This window comes from Hyaena hyaena, unplaced genomic scaffold (assembly GCF_003009895.1).
Source record: "Hyaena hyaena isolate Hyena2069 unplaced genomic scaffold, ASM300989v1 scaffold_49, whole genome shotgun sequence".
Lineage (NCBI taxonomy): Eukaryota > Metazoa > Chordata > Mammalia > Carnivora > Hyaenidae > Hyaena > Hyaena hyaena.
Window position 1 is genome coordinate 2,433,875 of NW_024080681.1, and position 21,594 is coordinate 2,455,468.

Sequence of the window (21,594 nt, forward strand, 5' to 3'; positions counted from 1 at the left end):
TCCTCCACTGAAAACAGACTGTTTTCAGAATGAGAAATGCAATAAGTAACAACAATGTAAAGAACCCTTTTATATTAAACACATTTTTGAGCTTAACCTGGAAAAAATGTAATATTTCACATATGAAAATAAAGCAAATGCTCTGTAGGGTAGGTACTCATGCTTTTTATCCTTATAGGAAGATCTACAACCCTTAGTCAAATGCCAAAATTCATATACAAAGCTTCTCTATTTTTACTTCATCCTAGGAGCAGCAATGTTAAGTAAAAGGCAAAGCCTAGGACTTATTTTTCAGTTAATAAACTGTTTATTACATTCCCTGCCTCCCTCCCTCCCGAGTTTCTCTCTCTTCCTTCCCCTAGGTTAATCTTGTGATACATGTAACATGTGCTACGTCAGGAGACCGCTTCTAGAAAGCCTTTCCCCTGACTCGTATGTAAATAATGTATTTAGCCTGATTTAAAATAAATCTTCAAAATAACCTTAAGCCACCACCTGTTGGCTATCTATCTGGCAATATGCTAAAGATCACAAAAAATACAAAATACCTGGCATGTGATAAGCATTCAATAAATATTTGTTGAATGAATTTACTGAATAATTGTAGTATAAGACACTCCTATTTTTAGGAGGAGGGAATGAACTAACCGTTCATCTCCATGCATGTAACGGGCTTAACAGCAGCACTGTGTAAGTATAATGGAATTTAGAAAACAAGATTTACTAGTGTGCAGCGATTTAGTGAAAAGAATACCAAAACAGGCATCGTAATACCTGGATATTTATCCTATCATTGCCACTGAAATAGTTGTACTCTGTGTTATCCATCTAGGTGAATTTTACCCATAAAATAAGGGATAGCATATGATCTAAATAGAATATAAATTACTGAGTAAGATAATGGATGTAAAAAGTTCTCTGTAAACAGTAAAGCACTACATAAGAGATATTAGGGACAGTTTTATGGAGCAGACACAGATAAATCTGGCTTTATAGGTACAGAGACTTCATATGACAAAAATGGGATTTTAAATTAGTGAAATATTAAGGGCAAAGGCAAATAGAAAAAGGAAGATACATGGTGTCATCACCAAAGACTGGAGAGATTGAAATTAGAGGAAATTTTTAAGAATTAAAGCATCAGCAAATATAAACATTTTTGAGAACAATTTCTCCAAAATTCTAAAGTAATTAGTATCTTCAAGCTAGTGAAACAAGATCACAAATAACCAGAGTGCACATATATTAAGTGCCAGGATCTATCATTAATAAGCACGTGGGAATTAACGTTCACTTTACAGACTTAACAACTAAGAGAATCCACCCAAAGTCATAATATTATTAGCAACTAAAGTAGAATATGAACCATATTCTTGGCTAACACCTGAAGGCCAAATATTTAAAGTTAGTTAAGTCTGAAAACTGGCTTTCAATAAATACATTCCTGTACAAATATATGGCCAATTTGTTTCTATCTTTAATAAAAAAAAAAACTAATAAAAGAAGAATATATCAAGAATTTTAAAAGTTTGCCATCAAGGGAATGAGTGTAGGGGACTTTTTTTTGTGGATATGAGCTCTACGCCCAATGTGGGGCTTAAACTTATGACCCTGAGATCAAGGGTCACATGCTCTACCAGATGAGCCAGACAGGCACCCCTGAAGGGGAGTTTTCTGAATGTATTTTTCTTATAGCTTTGATTTTGAAACCACATATTGTAAATAACTAAAGTTAAATGACCTAGTGTGAGGGGCGCCTGGGTGGCTTAGTCGGTTGAGCATCCGACTTTCGCTTAGGTCATGATCCCGCGATCATGGGTTCGAGCCCCGCGTCGGGCTCTGTGTTGACTGCCAGCTCAGAGCCTGGAGCCTATTTCAGAGTCTGTGACTCCCTCTCTCTCTGACCCTCCCCTGCTCACGCTGTCTCTCTCTCTCTCTCCTAGAAATAAAAAAATAAAAATAAAAAAAGTTACAGATTCAAATAAGTTTAAAAGCAACACCTTAATTACTGAAAATAAAATGAAACAAGTCAACCTAAATATGTATGAGTTGGTTATATAATCCTCTTTAGGACTCCTTCACTCCTAGAAGGGTACATCTTTAGGACAAATATAGTGGGGGGAAATTATTTTCACTAATCTTTTTCGTATTGGTGTTGATATTAAGTTTCTAAGACTATTTTATGTGTACCGTAAGACAAAGGAAATGATTAACTTACAAGTATCCCTATGACCTCAAAATCTATTTAACTTAAAAGCAAAAACAAACCAAAAAACCATACACATTCTCTAGCTTTGTACATTGAAAGAAAAGACCTAGAAAATATGAAAACCCAGTAGCAATGAACTACATCCCTACCACCAAGAATATTTTCTTGAAACCCATTTACCATTATAAAAGGAAAAAATGGCTAATTAGGTCTAGAACAGAAAAAGGAACACCATTACATACCAGAAAGCAAGGAAGCAATCAAAGACTACTAGGATCATGTTGAAATGAAGAGGCTCCCACAAACTACAGATGTGACAGTTTGAACCCTGAACAAGGATAACTACAATGGACTGAAATAGAGTAAATACATTTAAATCCGTGAGTTCAAAATGAAACTAAGGGAGAAAAAAGGAAAAATAACAAACTCATTAGTCAGTGATGAACCTCCTCATTATTCCAAAAATTGGTTAATAAAAGGAAAAGAAATGAGTCACAAATATATATACTGGCTTTCCTTTGTAAATGGTACCACCAGATAACCAAATAGTATGAGATATTTCTCTTTCTAGGAACATTCTAGTTAATCAGTATAGAAGAAATGATAGAATTTGAATATCACTACTTTGATCAAAGGGGTATGGATCATCAATGATTGGTGCCATCACCAAGAAGATACAACCAGACATTATATGCCTCCAAATGGAAGAACAAAACACTGTTTATGAAGCAGTTGGGTGTGTTGGGGTGGGGGTGGGGTGCCCTGAATTAGACAGTAAGTCTCTAGATCCTATAACCAACTTACCAATTTACAGAGAATACAGAAAAACAAAGACACATGTTGAACAACTCCACAGAAATGTAATCAGCAAAATCTAGACTTTGGAAAGCCTGTACCACAGGTTGGCAAAAAGAGGCTAGATACTTCTTTTTGTAAATACTTTTACTGAAGCAGCCATGTCTACAGTCTACAGCTGCTTTCACACAACAATGGCAGAGCTGAATAGTTGTAACACAGACCCTACGGCCCAAAATGGCTAAAATATTTTCTACTTAGTCCCTTAAGAAAAACATTGCCAACCCTTGCTCTACATAACATACAATTTGATTTCTTCAACAAATAAACTGAAGGAAAATAGAGGGAAAACATAGAATAAAAGAGATCTAATAAACATTTCAATCAATCACAGTAGGTACATCTTATTTGCATCTGATTCAAACAAAACCTGTGAAATTTTAAAAAAGCAAAAAACTGGGGCGCCTGGGTGGCTTAGTCGGTTAAGCGTCCGATTTTCACTTAGGTCAAGATCTCGAGGTTCGTGGGTTCGAGCCCCGCGTCGGGCTCTGTGCTGACTGCCAGCTCAGAGCCTGGAGCCTGTTTCAGTCTGTGACTCCCTCTCTCTCTGACCCTCCCCTGCTCACGCTGTCTCTCTCTCTCTCTCTCCTAGAAATAAATAAAACATCAAAAAAAATAAAATAAAATAAAAAAGCAAAAAACTATGCACAATTGAACATTTGAATACTAACTGTACATTTAATGAGATTAACAATCTTAGGAGTGATACTGTAAAAAAAAAAATAAAAGAATTCTCATTTAGAGATACACACTGAAATTTTTAAAGCAAAATATGATATCCAGGATTTGTTTTAATATTGAAGAAAGGAAAAAATGAAAGGAGGTATACCTGAAACAAGACTGCCCATGAATTGTAACAGGTAAAGTGGGTGATGGTTACACTCTATGTAGTATTACTTAATGCACACAGTAAAATAATACGTTCAGAAGCATTAGATCACAATGACACATAGAAACATTCTTATATATTGCTAGACGTTCCCGTCTACATTATTCAGAAAGAAGAAAAAGGTCATTTTACGTAAAGAAAACTTCTCCGAGGATGTAACCTCCCTATCTTTTTATACAGTAGGGCCCTTGATGAGGAACAACTGTTCACTCATCAGGATAGAAGGGGACCATGGCCATCTCCAGGCCATAAAGATCTATGAAAATTTTTTAAAAGGCATCCATTCCTTAAGATACTTTTATCTGTTAAATTTTTATAATAAACATGTAATCAATTATGTGAATGGGGACCCTTAGAAATGATCCCTTTACACAACCCACAACCTACACAACTCCAGGAGTGGCCCTTGGTGGAAACTAACAAGCTAGTTGCTAAAGAATATGAAGAGCTCAAATCTACCTTTTTGCAAATTAGTCTAGAAAAGGTACTACCCCAAACTGAAAGTTATTTTTCCTCACCTATTCTCTGTCACTCAGAAATGAATTTATTTGGAGACAGTATGGGGGCCAATCTATAGACTTTCATAGTCCTAACATTTCCTTCCTGAATATTCCAAATTATCAAACACATTTCTCCCAGAAATGCAGTTTCTCCCCCCACTGCAAAAAACGCAGAAAGCCAAAATACAGCCTCACCAGCATTTGTGGCTCAACATCATTTCAAAGGCAAGAGAGCTGCAGGAAAGAAGGCGTGACCAGACGCAATCAGCCAAGCAGTCCCCAAGTATGAGCCCCACTTACATACTCTTCTGGCACATATTATAGTAAGGAAATAACAGACTTGATCACTATTTTTTTCTTAATCTAGTGAAGAGAGAAAACTCCTATCTCTATTTCAAAGCATACTATTTAAAGAAGGCAAACGAAAAAGGGGTTCTTGAGTACAGATGAGGAAAAAAACAAAGGATAAGTTAAAAAGAAAACATTGTAGCAACTAAGCTATATAAATGTGTTTATAGCCCCTATAAGTCACACTTCAAAATGTACACTATATAAATCACATATACCAAAAACAACACGACACACAATAGCAGAATAGTCATTTTCTACACACACACACACACGAGTAAATTTCTAGAACAGAGACTTTTATCATTTTTATATTATGCCCATCACAGGTGTGTTAAATTAACAAAATCTTAAATAAAGCTGATAAGGGTATTTTAAATTATTTACTTCATTGCAAAGTGCCAGAAAAAAAATCAAGGAGAGTGTGGACTTCTCAAAAGACTGGTAACCAGAGGTGCTTCGTTTTGTTTGGTTTCTTTTGTTTTTTGTTTTTCAACAGAAAGGATGGACTATTTTTATTTTTATTCTGAAAATGGTAGGAACCTTATAATATCTTCCAATTACCTTTGTGGCAACAGAAATTTCAGATGCCAATTTTAAATATTTTGTATACACCAGTATTTAACCTGAGTCTAAAGCAGTTTTATGAATTAGAGAATTACGAAGTCAAAATAAGATTCCTTTTCCAAGCCCTTCCACCCACAATATCATATTCAGAGGACTAAATGTAAACTTACTTGGGCTGTTAGAAAGGTATCATCTTCACCTTCTTGAGCTTCAATTTCCTAAGTAAAAGGGTATACAATAGCTTTGCTTTACAAAATATCTGGGTAACATGAGAATGCTTTTATGCTATACCCAACTATCACTTGCCTTGTATTCTGCACAGTGTCTATGATACCGTCGGTACTAAGTCAACACTTAATAATTCAGACTACACTTTTTATGCCAACATAAAAATAGTCACACTGATAAAGGATCACAAAAATCTCCTGAGCCCTTCATTTATTTGATTAAGTAGATATATTCTAAGCATGAATATTAACAGTACTGACTCTCTAATCCACTGGTTTTTAAGAGACACTAACGTAACTTCAAAACAAGACAAATTGTCTATTTCAATCAAATAATTTTTAAAATTATATGCCTTTAAACTACCCACCCTTAATAATAACCCACCCTTAATAATAACCAAAGCAAATTAATCCTTTATATCTACTAAAATAGCAATAGAAAAAAACAGCTACCATCCAGTACTGTTGGCAACATCAGAGTGAACTGGTACACTCCATCCATAATGGGGCAGAAAACAACTTAAATGTAAATGTTCCAAATTAAAGGAGTGGCTATTTGACACATAGAAATCAATCTATTTCTATTGCAGTATAGCACACGCATTATGAAATTATGGTATGTTATATGAAAACATTATGTAGAAGAAATAGCAATTAAAAGCATAGTAACCTACTATATAAAAATATCCACAAATGTGGAAGACAAGCAAAAATTTAAAAGGTCACCTTAGGTGGTAGGATTTTGGGTGGTCTATAACTTCAAAATGATATTTTTGAAAATTCTGAGACTTCTACATTGAACTAGAAAAAAATACTTTTTATTATTTATTACTTAATTTATCTGTGTCACATTTTTAAAAAACTGGCTAAAGACCTGACTTTCGATGTCCTCTTTTTCTATATCTTCTATTGCTTCTGCCTCTATTAATTCATGAGCTCTCTGGTTCTCTTCTGTAGAAAGTAACTCCTTGGAATGCACATTTTCTTCTTCATTTTCACCAAATTCTTCAGAGTCCTTTAGTTCATCATTTCCATCTTGTTCCTGTGCCTCTTGATTCTCCAATTCACAGTCCTTTTAATGGTAAGAAAATTTGGTACAACTAGAGGCAAAGTAGTGTAGGCTATCCACCAAACGTTTTTGGTACTTTACATGTCTACATGGTTTAAATCTTACCATACTTTTTGACCTTATTCCCAAAGTCAAAGTTCAATCATTTTACCTTAAATATTTACTGTGACTTTAAAAAGAAGAGGTCAAATCCCAAAGTTATTGAACCATGCATCTAAGTACCCAAAGCTCTCACACTGAGGTACACACTAACTGGATTGCTACTGGAGGAGATGCTCTCAAGTTCCAGTTATTAAATATTTACTAAGTCACATCCCGGGAGTTGTCCTAGAAGACATGACTTCACACAAATGACTTGATTTCTCCATGTGCCATAGTATGATTTAACTTCAAAGACCCTGTAGGTCTTACATATTCTAACAAAGCTTATTTCTAATTAATAATAAGGCACCCCAACTGTTAACACTCTGCTGTTGAAAAAAATTCAAATAATTAAATGTATTTATTTTGAAATCCATCATTGTGCCATAATCCCAGATAGGCAGGGAAACACAGGTTGGGGTTATCTCCGTGAAGGAATTCTGTTTGCCCTTCAAAGTTTATGGATATACAATACATCAACAGAAACAAAGAAAAGTAGCAATCTATTTAGTTTCCTCTTTAACTGCAGAGAAAGGGTTGAAAGCAATGAACACCCTTCCTCTTTTCCTATTCTTACGGTAAATATAATAGATTTAAGAAAAGGCTTCTAGGTTAAAAGGGAAAAAGGGCAGGGGCATGACTATCAACCATTCGGCTCTGAACTACAGTGAGGAAATAGAAATTTCGGAGGGAGATGGGCAAAGAAAAGAAATATGATTGTATTAGAATATGGAGTGCTTGGGAGCAGGAGGTTTCTAGGGCAGTAGGTTTAACCAACTTCACCACATATGAGTGAGGGAACATTGGAGAGTGAAAACAGAGTAGATGATTATGTAACAAGGGTAGAGGGAAAAATAGAAGAGGAAGAGAAAGGAGGAGGAGAAGGAGAGAAAGAAACTAAGGGAAATCACCCAGGGAACCTTATTTACTCTCTGAAATGCCAACTTTGACCATTTTCTTCACTTGTAAATAAAAGCAATTACTCTACTATTCATGTCTAGACAATAGGTGATACTTACTTGCCGCTACTGTATAAATTCCAAAATCACCAATTCTGAGAGATAAGCATATTCACTTTGTTTCTATCAAATACATCATATATGCCAGTACTTCCAAAGTGAAAAAGGAAGTATAAAGAAGGAACTGAAGATTTATTTAAACAGGATTTTTTTTAAAAAAAGCTCTTCTGTTCTTCTAGACATTATGACCAGGTTCATTTAATAACAATACAAAAGTATCCTTTGCAGCACATGAGACAATACTGTTATGCTGAATGGATGGATCTACCTCCTAACAGTTCAAATGAATGTGAGATTTTTACGAATTGAAGACCTGAAACTGAGACATTTGGAAATTAAAAAATCGTTTACTAAGTCACATGTTTTTCCAGGTTATGGATAATTTTTACTTGACATACACTCACTAGTGAAGACACCTGGAGAAAATAAGAACACAGAAACAAACCTAAAGGAAGATATATCACAAGGATAACAGAACACAGAGACTGGAGAGCTCTGAAAGGCTCAAATGAAAGCTAATTATAGGCATGCAATCATCAATTTTAATGGCTCCTTGGGCAAATATTTCCTAAAATTATCTGATTTCAGACTTAAATCCTCAACCATGCATTTCTTTCTCTCTATGCATACCCTCAAAGTGCAAGGTGCAAAGTACAGGGCATGTGGGAGCCTCTGTGGTCTGTGTGTGTGCCTGTAACGTGGGGCGGGGAAGGGCTAAGCAGCAGGAGAGATGGCCTGGTGAATGCACACAAGCTGACTTTACGGTAGAGGACACAGACACCCAGAGATGTTATGACTTTACAGACTAACTACACAGAAAACAGAATATAAGGGGGTATAAACATATATAATTTAAGAGAAACTATGGTCATTAAATAATCCCTGCAAATGCCGCATTCCTTAAGTCCTAACTAGCAGATTACATTAGTAAACACACACACACACACACACACACACACACACACACGAAAAAAAACCCTGTGATTAAAAATAACACACAGAACTGCTGCAACTCTAGCTAAAACTATATACATGATTTTTCTGGCCGGTCAGTTTTGAAATACATTCATTTTTAGCCAAAAAAAAAAATGGCTTATTTATCTTTAAAGGGCAAGACAATTTCTTAATTTGATCTTTCCTAAATAGCAACACATCAGCAATCTTCTCTCTCCATTTTAAGGACTACATTAAGCTAGTTTTGTGTATTTTATACAAAAACTAAAAATGCAATGGGCAGATGCAAAATAAATTATCAATACCTTCATTGCGGTACCTTGTCCAGGAATCAACATATCAATTGTCTTGTAACTGTTCCTCTGGCCTCTATGTCTGATTTCTACTTAAAGACCTGGACGAAAATTATTTTTAGCCCTATGTCTCATTAAACTAAAAACAAAGTTACTTATTATACTTCTCAACTATGATGAGATTGACAATACTACATAAATATCTTTATTTTACCTACATACTTCTATTATTCAACTGCATGAATTCATCATGCAAAATACTACGCTCAAAACAAACATCTTAACCTGAGTAATTAACACTTTACCTTGACAAAAGCATCATCTTCCACAGAAGCATCTCCACTCAACTCATCTGCTTCCTGTTTTTTACCTGCGAAAGAAGGAAAATGGGCTAACAACCAGTATTTTATTACTTTAAAGAGCAAAAAACATTCGGAAAAGTTGACCCCCAAAGTATCACTCTCTACTCCCAAATCATCAACAAAACTAACCCGAACTGCTTATAAACCACCTGCTCATAGCTGTCCCAAACAAAAAAGCTTTATTAAGAATGTCATGCTGTTTCACAAAAACAGGCTGCGCCAATAATCCTAACATGAACCCTTCATCTTAACTGACTCGATATACACAATACATTTTTCTTTATGCCACTCAAATTCTCCTCTTCAATTCTCCCATAAGTAGCAGCACCTTTCAACAGTGTCCTGTGTCTGTCACGAGACGTCTGATAGTTAAGATCACAGCTAATGTCCCCCACAAAGCCATCCCTAAATGCTATTCTTCGAAAAGCTTTCTCTGCAATAAAATTCTCATACTTTAATCTACACCTTACAGTTCATCAGTCAATAATATATGCCTTGTACTCTCAAAAACATCTTGCTTCACCATTTAGAAAAGAAATTCCTTAAGTACAGTAACTGCTTTTATGCTTATTTCGTATTTCTCCAAAGGCCTAAATATAAACCAAATATTAAGGCAAGGAGAAATTACTTCAGACTGAAAACTGCTAATAGCTTCCAGATAGACTACAGGTCTCCCCCACCCAACTCGCATCTACAAACTTTACAAATCAGCAGTTGGACCTTTAAAAATGTTTTCCACATTTAAAGAAATACATTTTTTCCCACCAAGGCAATGCTAAAAGTTGTTTTCAGGCTGCTCCATAAAAACCTACTGAATAACAATACGCATCTGAAATGCTGTAAAAACCACAACTGCTGGAACTTTAGTATTGAAATTTTTTAAAAATTCATTTATTTTGAAATGTGAATGGATGTTCTTTCTTGAGGCCAACTAATCAGCTTTTCCCTTTGCCTAAAACAGGGACTGCCATGTACCTATCTCAAGCTTCTGTGACCCCCAGGGTAGAGGGTTTAGGTATAAGGTAGCTGTAAAAAAATAAAAAGCGTGCCTCCCTTTCCTCCTCAGGCCCTATCTTCCATGTACTCCCAGTCTGAAACCCTCGCCCCAAAGGAGTGATAAAAAAGCAACAAGAGTCTGACCCTGCCAGGTATGTGAAAAACAAGATTAAGAGTGGAGTTGCTGTTGTTTTTTTTTAACCCACCAGGTAAAAGAGGGCTTGTCCCTGTCTCTTATGGGCTTGTGTGAATCAAAAGAGAAAGTGTGGCGCTTGTGTGGCATTCGCTTCCTATTTGGAATGTTGGTGTCTGTGTTTTAGAGAAAGTAGAAATTAGAAGTTACTACAAGGGAAGCACCTGGTTGGCTCAGCTGGTGACTCTTGATTTCAGTTCAGGTTATGATCTCACAGTGGGAGAGAGCACTGAGCTTCAGGCGTGGAGCCTGCTCAGAATTCTCTCTGCCTCTGCCTCTCCCCTAGTCACATGCGTGCCTGCTCTCTCTCACTCTCTCTCAAAATAAACACTTAAAAAAAATGGAAGTTACTGCAAGGAGCAACAAAGTCTGCTGATCAGAAAGCATTTATTTATCTATTTTTTAAAAAGTAAGTGAAGATGTTTCTCTCCTGAAAAAGAAAATGTTATAAGGTGAGAAAGAGCTCACTACATTCTATCACATTTAGATCAAGTTCCATTGAATAAAAACTTTAAAGATGCTTCTTTTGGGGAAAAATAAGCTTTTTAAAAATAGAAGACCACAAAACACACCACCAAGTAATCTACAGAGTTGAGCTTTGCAGGGACATCCTTCAGAACATCTGCAAACATATTTACTCCTTATGACTACAACCTGCTCTACAATTTTACAAAGCATTTGAGAAAAAATTTTGATTTTTCCAAGCCCCCTATGGTATATGGGGCAGGTAATCACAATCTTATGAAAGACAAAATGAGCCTGAGACGTTAAGTAGCTTGCCCAATGCTAGTAAATGGCACTGTCTGAACTGGAAGCCAAGGTTTCTCATTTCCAGTCCTAAATTCTTTCCACTACATCTTTATGACCTAGTTAAAAGACATTATCCTAGTAAGGAGTGGTTAATTAACTCAGTTTGAAGATACTATCTTTAAAATGGCAGCCTCCAGCATAATGACAAACTACACATACTTTGCACATTCTGTGGTGAATTTCACTTGCTTTAGTTTACTTAAAGGAAAACCAAATTACACCACAGCAACAAAAATAACACCAGCAGTCACTGTCACTGCTTAAGTGGCTTCCATGGTCTAGGCACTAGGATAAACGTTTTATATACGTTAATATATTTACTTATTTTATCCTCATAGCTACTCTGAAACTATTATCCCATTCTATAAAAGAGGAAACTATTGCTGAAAAGTTAATCAGATTACACTATTGAAGGCAGTGCTTCAATTTAAACCTAGGCCTATATTCCCACTTCTCAAAGCCCACAAAGCCTTTAGATCTCTGAGAAGCTATAATGTGCCTGTTGTTAATACTGTTATTTCTTATAATGTAAAGAGAGGCTCCAAAAGCCACATTTATAGAATATTTAAATGTAAGACTCCAATATTTTGTAACATGCCCCATGACAAATAGGCAACAAGAGACATAGGTACACAAAACGGCCCAACTTTGCTATCCCGTACTGTCTTAAACAGCTGTGTCACACGAAAGCACTAGAAATTTAATGTATCAGCATGTAAACATAAAAACCATGAGGACAAGATTTTCAAACATACAGTGATAAAACTGTACCAATAACTTGATAGGTACCATAGTGTTTAAGAAAATTGAAATTTTACCATCTTGGGAAACAGATGTTTAAATTCTGAAAGGCAATATAAGAAAATTCTGGTTGGTGTCTTACAAATGAACTGACATCATCTTTATTCTGTATATTTAGAATGAACAAACTTTATAAAGACATCTTTGATCATTCCAAAATTTTTTTTAAAATCCTGAAATTTTACATTCTAGCTTTTGACTAATTTTATAATTTGTAACTTTGGGTTTACTTTACACATGTTGAATTAGAAACTATATTATAATTTCTTCTTTACTGAAAAAAGTATCATCCTTCGCTCATGTAAAATATAACTCACATTTTAAAAAGCTCTGATGATCATCATCTGGCCCAGAACCTAGAACAATGTTATATAATGAGCAGATATGCTACCTGACTGATAACGGAGTACATCACAGACTGGATGTAACAGGGCCTGGATTGCTATTCAGCTCTCACTGGGACAAAAGGTAGGAGGTGGCAGGCCAGTCAAACGAGCATCATGTGCAAACCTACCTTGTCAGTAAGGACTGTAAGTTCCCAACTTCGATGATGCTACAAAGTACCTCTATGAATTCTGAACTTATGTCACAAAGGAGAAATAAAAGAAAAACCAAATCCTCCTTAAACTCCCAAAAATCCCCATCACTTTTGGCATTTTTTGTACCATCAGTAACCATTGATACCTCTATCTCCTATGTAAGCCTGTGCTATCAAAACTCCTACAGCAAAGTAATCAACTAATCTTTAGTCCTTCAAGGATTCAGGCATGTGCCACAGAAATGGGAACTGGTGCAAAGGAAAGCAGTATTACCAGGGTAAGAGCTAACTTAAAGCTTAATGTAACGTAAGCCTAACTTTTTTTTTTAAGATTTTATTTTTAAGCAATCTCTACACCCAACACAGCGCTGGAACTCAGAAAACCAAGATCAAGAATCCGACACTTCACCGAATGAACCAACCAGGTGCCCCTTAAAAAAACTTTTTTAAGTAGGCTCTATGTCCAATGTGGGGCTCGAACTCACAACCCCAAGATCAAAAGTCTCATGCTCTACTGACTAAGACAGCCCGTCACCACTGAAACCTAACTTTACTGCTTTGAGGAACAAAACTAGAAAATCTGTTGGGCAGTAAAGACAGTCTGAATAACAAAATACAAAATATATTAGAAGCAAAATATATATATAGAAGCAAATATATAGAAATGTATAGAAAACAAAAAAAATATATAGAAGCAAAATTAATGTATCACATCTTAAATTATCCATAGTAGTAACACATGGCTATTTTTGGAATTACAGAATTTCACATAAAAACACCGCAACATTCTTTGTGTGATTTTAGGGTCTAGAGTAAAATGGCAAAGAAAAAATGTATGCACCAAAGGAAGATGACGCTAGAAACACCTCCTTATTATGTGACAGAAATGTTTATAAGTCCACAAATTCCTTATTTTTAGAATTAAGGATAATTAAGAATTTTCAGATTTTAGAAGAGTACGACGATGTATATATAATTAATCTAAGTTCCCTAGTGGCTTCTGGAACAGTGAACATATGCATATTCACGCCAAATAAGATAAATCAAGACTATAAATAAATTAAGGCCTTAAATAACTTCACTTTTTCCACCAAACTTAAGGAAAAAAACTCAATTTTTCAGAAATTCTGTATTTCAGAATTATGATTAAAGGATTCTGGGTCATAAATTGGTTTTCTCCTCCAAAGGCAAAATGGTCATTATAAGGATTAGCAATTCTCAAGTTCAGAAATACCTCTAAAACCAAAAACAAAACAGAAAACTCCACTCAGTTTAAGGTAATTTTGTCAGAAAGGAAGAAAGAAAGAAAGAAAGAAAGAAAGAAAGAAAGAAAGAAAGAAATTTTGTCAAAAAACTTTGTGACTTGAGCAGCTCTTTGCTATAAACATTTACAAAAGCTATAAAATGTAGAAAATGTTTAGTCATAAAATTGCTGTTTGAGTAAAGGGAGAAAAAATCAGAATATAAGCCAAACTGAACATGGGTGTTTCCAGCAACAACCTCTCCGCAATTACATACAGTATCTTAAAATAATCAGACAATGCTTTGTGTTGTTTGCGTACAATTGCATACAATGTTTTAGCATCTCTTCTATTAATATTTTACTAATAAATATTTTACTAATAAAACTTTTCTAAAAGACCTAATAGCAGCCATCTAATAGGTCATTTTATTTTATTTTTTAAAATCTGCAGATAATTCATTCATTATAATAAATCCAGAAAACAAAAAAACATTTTTATTATTTTTATTTTTTTTACTCCTTATTTATTTTTGAGAAAGAGCACACTTGGTACCCACAAGCAGGGGAGGGGTAGAGAGAGAAGGAAGGAAACACAAAATCCAAAGCCAGCTCCAGACTCTGAGCTGTCAGCACAGAGCCCAACTTGGGGCTCGAACTCACAAACTATGAGATTAGGACCTGAGCCAACGTCGAAAACTTAACCAACTGAGCCAGCCAGAAATCCCCAAAAGTATATTTTTAAAAACTTGTCAACTTTGTCATCTAAAGATAAGTATAAACAAAGACACACACACACACACAAAATAAATGGACACGTGTACACACATAAGATTTTACTCTAAAAGACAGCAAAAATGTAACTTCATTTTTAATGGGTTACTTTTCTACTCTTCCAATAAAAATAAAATACTCCTGGCTAACTCTAAGTCCTGCTGTCAGAACTAAAAAAAGTGATGTGGAGTGTTTCAGAAAATGTAAAACATACAAAACTGCCAAGTATTTGCAAACTGCCAAGCAGAAAGAGGTGAATGAGAATGATGCCAACCTTCAAGCTCTAGTCAGTGGTTCTTCACTCTGACTGTGTGAGAATCACCCAGGGAACTTTTAGAATATAATGCAGCCTGTGCCCCCAACAGAGGAGCCAAAGCCGGACCTCTGGGGAGGAGCCTGGTGTCTATGTTCTTAAAAACTCAGATGACTAACAGAGAGAGTCACTAGGACGACTGAGCATAAATAAGCAGCTACAACGAAAAGAATGTATGAGGAAGACTACTGTTTTCTGGTTCTCCAGGTTAGAGAAAATTTCTGCCTTTATTAAAGCACCACCTATGATGTGAACCTATTATAGTTTTTAAAAAGGAAAAAAAATCTGTCAACATAAATCTCCTATGAGTACATGCACACGTACGCACACACCTTAGATAAACAAGTAACACCTGTAATAGATTCAGGGTGGAGGAATTATGGGGAGTTTTCACCTTTTAGTACTTGTCCGTATTACTGCATTTTTTAAATGAGCATTATTTCACTTTTATAATCAGGGAAACAATACTGTACAGCTATATAGCAAACAACTATGCCCGGGTACCAGATCTGCCATGGAAGGCTAACTCAGGCTGTGGGGTTTAGGATGTAAATGGTTAACGCCTAGAACTGTACAACCTTGAGGACCTTTTTTATGATATATATGTGAGAACTACAGTACAGTCGATTAAATAAACCCATAAATTCCACCCTTACGCCCTAAACCATTGTTTTAACCTTATTAAAGTCATTTCTGATGCTACTAATAATAAAGATTTCTTTTTCCCCTAATTCCTGGACAATTCATACTTTATTTTCACAAAAGAGGAGTTCATGAAAGAGGAGTTAAAGTCTGAAGCCCTCTGCTTCTAACTCAGAATGTCTAGAAGAGGACTAACTTGGGAGAAGCACACTGTCTTAAAGAACTAGAAAATTTTACCTACCTTGACACACACCACATTTGACACAATAAAACAGCTGGAAAAAGTACACGAGTGCTTTGATGATAAACATAATCCAGCATATAAACTGCATAAAACAAACTGCAAGTTCTAATGGCGGAGATAAAAGGTCTGACTTGGTGATGCGAAAAAGACAGACACAACTTCTAAGGCTGGACGACATTCTAGCAAAAGTTATGAGGATTTCCAACCCAGCAACAAAGTGGTAAGGAATAAAAGGATGTTGCAATGATTCATGTGTCCTAAGAGTAAGTGTGCTTTACATATCAGTGCTTAAGGGGGAGCCACTAGTGCTGTTGAGAAAGGTACCTCTTGAAAGATAACAGACCATTAATCTCCGACACACGTGCTTCCAACAAAGAAACAGGCAATTAAAATAAGTACCAAAAGAAATATTTCTAAAAGCAGTTAAGAAAGTCATCATATGGCCGTCAGTATTCATTCAACAAATATTTTCTGAGTATCTACTACATGCCTAGCACTATACTAGGCATTACAGAGACTAATGTAAATGAAAGACTATGTCCTTATGCTCACAAAGTTTCTAGCCTAGTGGGTATCCAAAAATATCTATGACAATCCTGTCCCCAAAGCCCTTCTCAATGCCACAGTTCTGACTGGTTTAACACTCAACATACTAAAGTTAAAAAAAAAAAAAAAAAAAAAAAAAGGCAAGAATTAAAGTGCACTAGAATACTATAGTGTATTAAATACATTTTATGCAGTTTACAATATTCTTATCAGACATAAATTTCAGAAAGCTTTACACAGTAAACATGTAACTAATTACATTGTCTGTGGTATTTTCTCTACAAAATTAGGCATTAGATGTTTAAATAAACCTATACCCCCAAATTATACATGTTTCTACAGGAGGAAAAAAAAATCAGATTTCATGTAATAGTTTGGACCTTTACTAAGCCTACATGTATTCCAAGTGTGTTTCAACATAAGTACTGCATTATATATAATTCTGAATACTACACTGATTAACCACATAAAATAACTTCTGCTGAAGTTCAGAAGTGACTCTAAAGGTTGACAATCAAAAGAATACGATATGCCCTTGTTAGGTAAAGCATAAGAAACATTAAATCTATAGTCTCTAAAACAAGTTAATGAAGAGTTAGCTCTACCTGTTTAACTGCTTTCTCAACACACACCCAAATAATATGACAGTAAATCTCCCCGGTAAAGCTTTCTTCTATGTTACTTATTAAAAAGTTCATAGCAAAGAGAGCTGTAAAGAGACTCAGAAGGGAGAATTAGTATAAGCTACAAACTGTTTCACCATACTAACAGTATGCAAACAGATTTTATAAATATTAGAGCCAACTATAATATTATCAACATTTATTACAAGCTTGTGCTTGCAATAACTACGTATTTTAAATACTCTAAAATATAGTTAAGAATACAGATCCCTCTTCCTCTAATCTGTCTAAACACAAATATTTCTTTAAAAAAATTTTAACATTTATTCATTTTTGAGAGACAGAAAGAGCATGATTGGAGGAAGGGCAGAGAGAGAGGAAGACACAGAATCTAAAGCAAGCTCCAGGCTCTGAGCTGTCAGCACAGAACTGGACGCAGGGCTTGAACTCATCCACTGTGAGATCATGACCTGAGCCAAAGTTGAACATTTAACTCACTGAGCCACCCAGGCACCCCGAAACACAAACATTTTAACATAAAAAAATTTTTTAAAGAAATAGTGACCCTGCATTTATAACAGAATAAGCTTAATATTTCACCTAAGTAATGTTTCCAGGCCCATTAAGCTCATCTCTTGCTTTCTTAACACCATTTAACTTTTAATTTAGTATCTAAGATTATCATAAGAAATATTTTTTCCCTGACAAATATATGCTGTATCTTGCTGATGTCTACATGACTACCTCTTAGCAATCCCTTGTTTTCCTTTTCTAATGATCTGTTCTAAAGAATATTTACACTGATTGAGCACCTATGAACTCTACTCTTCCTTCCTTACACACCTATTTTAGTTGAACAGAAAGCATTTTCTTCTGGCTCTTGGCTACATATAATCATTAAATTTCAGAACTAAAAGAGCCTTACAGATGATCTAGTAAAAATTCCAATTTTACCAAGAAAAAAAAACAAATCACTGAAGGAAAGGTAATGTGACCAAAATGAAGTTATTTTAGGGTAGATACTTTTAAGTGAAATAAGATTTGGAAAAAAGAATTCAATGTAGTAATTCAGCAGTTAAACTGAAAAACTGACATCTCACTAAAATAATATTTCTCAAGTCCTTGGTTTTAAAAACGTTATTGATATTTTAAGTTTCTATATTTAAATTTGATTTTTTAAAATATTATTTTTAAACTTAATTCAAAATTTAAAACAATCTTACTTAAAGGCATCTTTAATTGCACATTAATTCAAACCAGGTTCTTAGTTTGGAATTTACATTGTCTTTGTAATTTATAGAACTTTCAGTACAATTATAAATGGAATTTAAGAAGCTAAGAGCTATTTATCATGTGCATCCTAGAATGAGTCCCTTCAAGTACTCAGTAGTAGCCTGCTACAGACAAAAGATTAAATGTTACAACTTCTAACTAGAGACCACAAGACACCTTCACAACAGTGTTACGGAAAAATTAAAGTTCAAGTATCCTAAAAATCCATATAAAGGAAAAAAATGTGTATATACACACACATTGTATATACAGAAAAGAAAAACTCCTTAAAATTTTATACTGCTGAAATTATTTCTAAGGGTAAGGTGAATGAAGTTTCTAATAACTGAAAAAGAGATACACACAGAAATTAAAAATAGGGGAGAATGAACCAATCAGATAAGGTTTACTTCAGATGCTAAAATTGATAATCAGTTTGAATAATCCGGAACTATGATTAATAGGTGGCATATTTTAAACTATCACAAGGAGCCAAATGACATGAATCAAAACCATTATAAGAAATATGGTTAATTGCTCATAAACTTATTTCCAAAATTTTTTATCCTTCATTTTGAAATAGCCTCTGGTTTGTCAGCATAGGCTCCTCAGCACAAGTTTCTCTAAACGCAGGGAAATGTAGCTCTCAAAGCGATACACCGCGTCAGTTACGTTGAAAGCCACAGATTTTCAAGGTAACTTTATTATTCCTCTAAACTCGGCTTCCACTTCTGTCATTCCCATCCTATCCAGGAAATATTCCTTAGCCCTTTGCAATTTCCTTTGGCACAAAAGGCGAACTCTTACAAACATATGAAAACTAAAATAGTGAGATGCTGTCAAGATCTGTCCAGTCCTAGTACCTACAGATTGCTTAAGATCAAACATTAATATTCCATGCAATTATTTTACTCTAGTTACAATCCATCTGGTTCACGGCAGATAGAGTGGCATTTCGATCACTTACAGCAGTAAGGAAAGTTAGATTTTTAAAAACTCTGCAACTGTCCATGACACAGTCTACATGGAACTTGTAAACAGGTACCTGGATCCAGATACCCACATCATGTCCACTCTCTACCACTGTCCTTATGGGAGAGTGGGAGAAATTTATAATTATTCAGGTGAAGATTTCAATTACTGGAACATTTTAAAAATACCTTAATCCCATTTATATCATCAAAATGGTAATTTAGAACCACTTTTACCTATTCATTAAATGACCATACCCTGGAAATATATTCTAGTCTAATTTAAAAGTAATAAAATTAAAAACTTTAACACATCCCTATAATTTAAAACTTTTTTAAAGCTAATTAATCATGGATTTTTTCCCTACCTTGTTAGTATGATTGGTGAGGTCTTTTTGAATTTCACTGAAAATCAGAAATGTATAATAGCATAAATGGAAATTAAGTTCACCATGTGAAACAAAATACTAAACATAAAGGTTATAAAATTTTAATATACTAGAGAAAACAGCAGGAGCCAAGGTGAAAGATTTGGAAGGAATTCCATCAATACTCTGCCAATTGTGGGGCAAGGTAGACATGTATTAAACTGTATTTTATTCTTCAGGTCTTCACACTATGAAGGAAGAAACATTATGAAACTTGACTTTGTAATTTTTTGGAAGCAATAAAGAACTGGTCTCACTTTCAGGTCAGCTTCAGCCAAATCTTAAGGGCTACAAGTTACCCAGAGTCTGGCAACAGTAACTTTTCTTCCTTGACCCAAGAAGGCAGAGTGCCAGAGGGAAATAGCAAAGAGTAGCACTATATAAACAGGGCAAGTGGCACAAGAGCAGAGGCAAGTTATATAACCAAAATATATTTTAAAATATGTTCATAACTCGTAACAACCTTTGCCTTTGGTTGGTTTCTTGTTTGGAGTATCAGTTGAAACAGTTAATTCAATATTATCTGGATCGCCTCCTTCCTCTTCAATAGCCTACATTAGAAAGAGAAGTTAATATGCTACACAATCTATCTAAACTTATTTTATAAAAACGAAAAAAAAATTAGCAAACCTCAAGCCTCAAGACATTAGAATTGCCAGGCATTTCATAAACCGACTTCAAAAAAGAGCAATTAAACTACACGAGTGTGAGAAACTTTCACGGGGAAATACCAGTAGGTACCAAAATCACATGGAGTTTTAAATTCTACCGAGTCGAGATAATTAAATATCACATATCATCATACTGAACAAAAGTCTAAAAAGTCTCAACTGCAGAAAAGTTGCTGGCTATGAAAGTATATAACTAAAAAGAGATCTAATTTCTATAATGCAGCCTTATTTCTCCTCTACTACAATTCCACCGCTCACTCAAATAAGCCAGAAAGCTAATCAGGGATGAAAAAGCAGATTACTGCTCTGATGCAAAAACTGAAAACCCAGCGGAAAACAAACCCTCTCTCTGACCCGCCCCTCAACTCCCACTACCAATTCCCCCCACAAGATGGGGAGGAAACGGTTGGGCACAATTAAACGGTAACTTCGCAGAAGTCACCAAAGTAACCAGTCCCTCTGAGGCCAAGAAATGCACGCGCTCACCACCGCCAAAGACTGGGGACCGAGCGCCTCCCGGGTCTCCACGATCGCCCTTGGGAGGCCGTGCCGGCCGGCCGCAGCCCTCACAGCCTGGCGGGGACGTCCCGGAGGAGGCAGGGGCGCGCACGGCTGCGACGGCCGGTCCCGGGCGCCTCGCGGGCCCCTCGCAGGCCCAGCCCGGCTCGCGGGGGCGGGGGCGCCGAGGGAGGGTCCTCACCCGCCCCGCACGCGCGGGCGCCGCCCGGGGCCTCCTCACCACGCCGCCCCGCGGGCCCCGGCGGCTGCCAGCGGCCGGGGGCTGCGGCGGAAGTGGGGGCTCCGAGGCGCGGCCTAAGCTCCTGTTCCCGGACCTCGCCGGGCCTCACCTGCTTGAGTCGGGAGACGAGCACAGTCTTCACTCCGGTGATGTCTAAGTTCCGCCGCTTCAGCTCGGACTTGAGATCGATGACCCGCAGATCAGTGATCTTTTTACCTTCCGCCTGACCCGAGGCGGCCGAGGCTGCCACAGCACCGGTAGCGGCAGCCATTTTAGAAGAGCAGCGCGCTGCCGAGGCAGCGAGTGGGCTGCAGGGCGGCGGCAGCAGCGCCAACTTCGACCCAGGCCTCGGCGGCCGCC

At 36.2% G+C, this 21,594-nt stretch overlaps 1 protein-coding gene across 4 annotated transcripts in view; it reads right to left on the reverse strand.

Annotated features, from left to right (window-relative positions):
• The window catches only part of SLTM (SAFB like transcription modulator), a 44,391-nt gene extending 22,797 nt beyond the window's left edge, over window positions 1-21,594 (reverse strand). For 3 of the 4 annotated variants that reach the window (XM_039230626.1, XM_039230627.1, XM_039230625.1), the window contains exons 1-5: window positions 21,344-21,594; window positions 20,288-20,375; window positions 9,377-9,441; window positions 6,470-6,667; window positions 5,539-5,586 (exon numbers count right to left, since the gene is read on the reverse strand). In XM_039230626.1, the coding sequence (XP_039086557.1) occupies window positions 5,539-5,586; window positions 6,470-6,667; window positions 9,377-9,441; window positions 20,288-20,375; window positions 21,344-21,505 (561 nt within the window). In that variant the 5' untranslated portion in view covers window positions 21,506-21,594. The remainder of the gene's footprint in view (window positions 1-5,538; window positions 5,587-6,469; window positions 6,668-9,376; window positions 9,442-20,287; window positions 20,376-21,343) is intronic. The other variant, XM_039230628.1, reaches the window with a different exon arrangement.